Source organism: Eurypyga helias, unplaced genomic scaffold (genome assembly GCF_000690775.1).
Source record: "Eurypyga helias isolate BGI_N326 unplaced genomic scaffold, ASM69077v1 scaffold6005, whole genome shotgun sequence".
Taxonomy (NCBI): domain Eukaryota; kingdom Metazoa; phylum Chordata; class Aves; order Eurypygiformes; family Eurypygidae; genus Eurypyga; species Eurypyga helias.
Window position 1 is genome coordinate 3,315 of NW_010250667.1, and position 3,661 is coordinate 6,975.

The 3,661-nt window shown below is 50.2% G+C and overlaps 1 protein-coding gene across 1 annotated transcript in view; it reads left to right on the top strand.

Moving 5' to 3' along the window:
- Positions 1-878, top strand: part of LOC104509706 (serine/threonine-protein kinase 10) — a gene marked incomplete at its 5' end in the record, with an annotated part of 3,258 nt that extends 2,380 nt beyond the window's left edge. The window contains 3 exons of the mRNA XM_010151741.1: positions 1-92; positions 510-623; positions 738-878. The exon at positions 1-92 is cut by the window's left edge and continues 29 nt beyond it. Coding sequence (XP_010150043.1) covers positions 1-92; positions 510-623; positions 738-878 — 347 coding nt within the window. The remainder of the gene's footprint in view (positions 93-509; positions 624-737) is intronic.
- Positions 879-3,661: the final 2,783 nt, after the last annotated feature.

Genomic DNA, 3,661 nt, shown 5'->3' on the forward strand with positions numbered 1-3,661 from the left:
AGCGGCTGCACCAGCAGCAGAAGCATGAGACGCAGATGAAGGACATGCAGGCCCAGTGTGAGAGCAACACGAATGAGCTGCAGCATCTGCAGGTACCTATTCCTCATGGCTTGGTCTGAGTTGCCTGCGTGCTGTTTCTGCTCCAGTGCAGGGAGCATGTTGTAAAAAGTGGCTGCGTGTTGTCAGTGAGGTAGACCTGATGTCCCCTTGCTCTACCTTGAGGGTTTTTGTGGCTGTGTTTAAATGTGCCCTGGTGCTCAGAGCTCTGAATGCCTCTGGCTTTTCTGCTCCGGTGCAGGGAGCATGTTGTAAAAAGTGTCTGCATGTTAACTGCCAGTGAGGTAGACCTGATGTCCCCTTGCTCTACCTTGAGGGTTTTTGTGGCTGTGTTTAAATGTGCCCTGGTGCTCAGAGCTCTGAATGCCTCTGGCTGATGCAAGTCCTGTTTGACCACTGGGTTTACAGTACCAGCTGCTTAATGTGTGTTCTGGTTTGTGATCTGTGTTTAGAATGAAAAGTGTCACCTCTTGATTGAGCACGAAACCCAGAAGCTGAAGTCCCTGGATGAGAACCACAACCAGCACATGAAGGAGTGGCGAGACAAGCTGAGGCCACGGAAGAAGGTAGGGCCTCCTTGGCGTGAGCAGGATGTCCTGCTTGGCTGGTTGGAGGGGACAGTGTCCGTAGCTCCAGTACAGTCTCACATGCAGCTCTTGAATGTGTTCCCTCTGCTTAAGGCCCTGGAGGACGAGCTGAACCAGAAGAAGCGTGAGCAGGAGATGTTCTTCAAGCTGAGCGAGGAGGCAGATGGACAGATGCCAGCATCCCCAACCAAGCATGCCAAGTTCATCCCGTTCAGCTCTGCAGAGAGCTCCTAACACCGTGCAGCTGGCCGGCCACCGGCTGGTACTTGCTGTGTGCTTCTGGGCTGCAGGTGGGCAACTTGGACTTGGAAGATCCTCTCAGCAGCCTCTTCCTACAACATCACCCTCCTGTCCCCTTGCTCTGTCTGGGGTAAACGTGGCCTCTGTCCTGCACTAGGGGATGGCGACTGGAAGTTTTAGTGGCTTTTCCAGGAGTGGCCTGCTCAACACGCCCCAGGCTGGGAAACTGGGCAGGACCCTTTCTGCGATCGTACTTGCACTGTTAGCTGTATGCATTGCCTCTCACGTGAGCCTGGTGCTCACTGGGCTAGCCAGCTCAGGCTGAAGCAATAACCTCTCTGAGCAGGAGAAACGGATGATGGCTCCTGCCCTCTGCGCAGGGGTTATCAGCCTCTCTCCCCACTGTGGCTGCTTCTTTTCCCAGTCCTCTCTATGGACTAGCCTGGGGCAGAGCAGCTTTGGCATTGTCTTAGACTAACCTTGGCCTTGTGGCCCCCCAACATTTGCCTTAGATTTATTTCTGTCTACTGTGGCCCTTTGTTGCTTAAGGGAAAGACAGTGATTTGGACTTTTTTGCCTTTGAGGAGGAAGCGTTGGTGTTTTCTTCTTTCCTCTTCCTCCCTGTATAGACTATGCAGAAACGGGACTGTCTGGATGTTGTTCCAAAGATGCTTCTGCTGCTTCATTTGCTGTGATTGCTGGCACCACAGTCCCTCTGGCACCTAGCTAACACCATCTTATCAGAGACTGCACTATGGCATAATTAAACTGTTCAGCTGGCTGCAGGCTTGTGTCTCTTAAAGAAGTGTAGTGTATGTGCAGAGGGGGAAGTTTGCAACGGTGCTCAGTCCGGCGGTGACACAGTGAGGTATCACACTCATGTGCCTTTGGTGAGGACAAGTGAGGGGCTAGAAGGTGTTATTGCAGGAGCTCTCGTGATCACACATGTACTTGCGACTTTTAAGTGCTATATATGTGTGGGCCACGTGGGTCAGCCAGCCTGACCACCCTGCAGTCGGAATTACAGGCTGCAAAGCATCATTTGGAAGGAACAAAGGAGTCTTGAAACAAGGGATGCAAGGGAAGAGGAGATGTGGAGATATGTCACGGTGGCTTGTTACTCTCGGCATCACTTTCTCCACTGATGTCTTGTCTCCTTATGATGTGCCACAGTGTTTTGGATGATTCTCCTGGCTTTAACTTGGAGTCACACTGCAGAGCTACAGCAGGTCTATCCCTCTGTCCTTTCTGTTCCATGGTGCTGTGTCCCTCTTGGGCTGCCTTCCTCCACCTGCACAGGGCAGTGCTTGGCTGAGCTGCTGGATGGGATCCAGAGCAGACGTGGATGGGGGGACAGAGACCTCACTAGGCAGCACCTTCTTCTTTACACAACCAAAAGGTGTGAGATAGCACTGAAGTTTCTCTTTGTTGATCTCTGGGCAGCATTGTTCGATTTGGGCCTGCTTCCCTAGCAAGAGAAAATGTTTCTGCTTAAAAAAAAAAAAAGTGTTATTTTAAAGTCTCATATGCTGATTTAGAGACATGTGGCATTTCAGGAAAAGGTGGTATGCGATGTGTTGCAACTTCTAGGTACCTAGCTGAAGGAGTCAGCCCCCAGGTCTTTAACAGCTCTTCATCTGAGGACTGCATTTACTACCCATTTAGAGTTCCTAATACATATTTATAAGCTTCCTGTCAACTTGCAAGACTACATCCATTTGGGCCATTCCAAGTTTCTTCTGAATCCGCACTGTTAATGTGTCTATTAATAAACCACGGCCTGGATGGACATCTAAGGGCTGGGACCCTTTTCAGGCAGAGGCATAGCAGCTTTTCAGCAACTAGCCTGTCCTCCTAGGAGGACTGCCTGTCTCATCTCCAAAAGCATTGACGGTGCCTTTCAGATATGATAGCGCCAGGCTGGGAGCTGATGTAGAATTAATGAATGCAGAGGGTTGTTCCTGAACCACGATAATGTGCTGGTTTGAGCCTTTTAATTGCATTAGAAATGTGTTACGGCAGCCACAGTGGTTTTGTTCCTGGTCCCGTTGGGCTCAGGCTGGAGCTACTCTGTGAAACGGTGGTTGTTACAGGAATCCGTACCCGGTGCCTGGCTTTCATCTGTTACATGTGACCTGCAGAAGCACATCCTGCAGCACACTGTTCATAACAAACCTCCTCCAGCTGAAGGGCATCGCTGCCTCTGCCTGCCTTCACCAGCCCACGGAGTGTTGGCTCTCTCTGGATATTGGGCAGCCATGAGGAAGGAGACTATTTCTGGGGCTTTTAAAGGGCTGATGTGATGCCCCCATGATAAATCGGTTCTCCCTTTCTCCAGTCCAGCCTATTTGCAGCCTGGAGCTAAGCAACAGAGTTTTGCTTTTGCTAACCAAGGGTAGGAATGGTTTTGTCCCCTGCCCTTTCCCTGTTCTCTGTTCCCTTTCTGGGTGTGCCAGGGCTCTAATGCCATGTCCCTCTCCTAGAAGAGTGGCAGGGAGCACATCTTCTGGTTGTCATGTTTACAGGGTGATTGTATTTCCTTCCCCCCCCCTTTCCAAAAAGGTTGGTTTTGTTGTTTCCGATTCAGAAGGAACCATGAATAAACACAGCTTGGTTTTGAGGGGGGATGGAATGACATTTTTTTTTTTAAATGTGGCTTTGAATTAAAAGGTGTTTTTAGTATTTGTAAAGTGTCTTCCATGGGGCCAGCACTATGATGTAAAGACCCATCTAATAAAGTAACAGACTGAGAAACCCGGTGTCGTGGTTTAACTCCG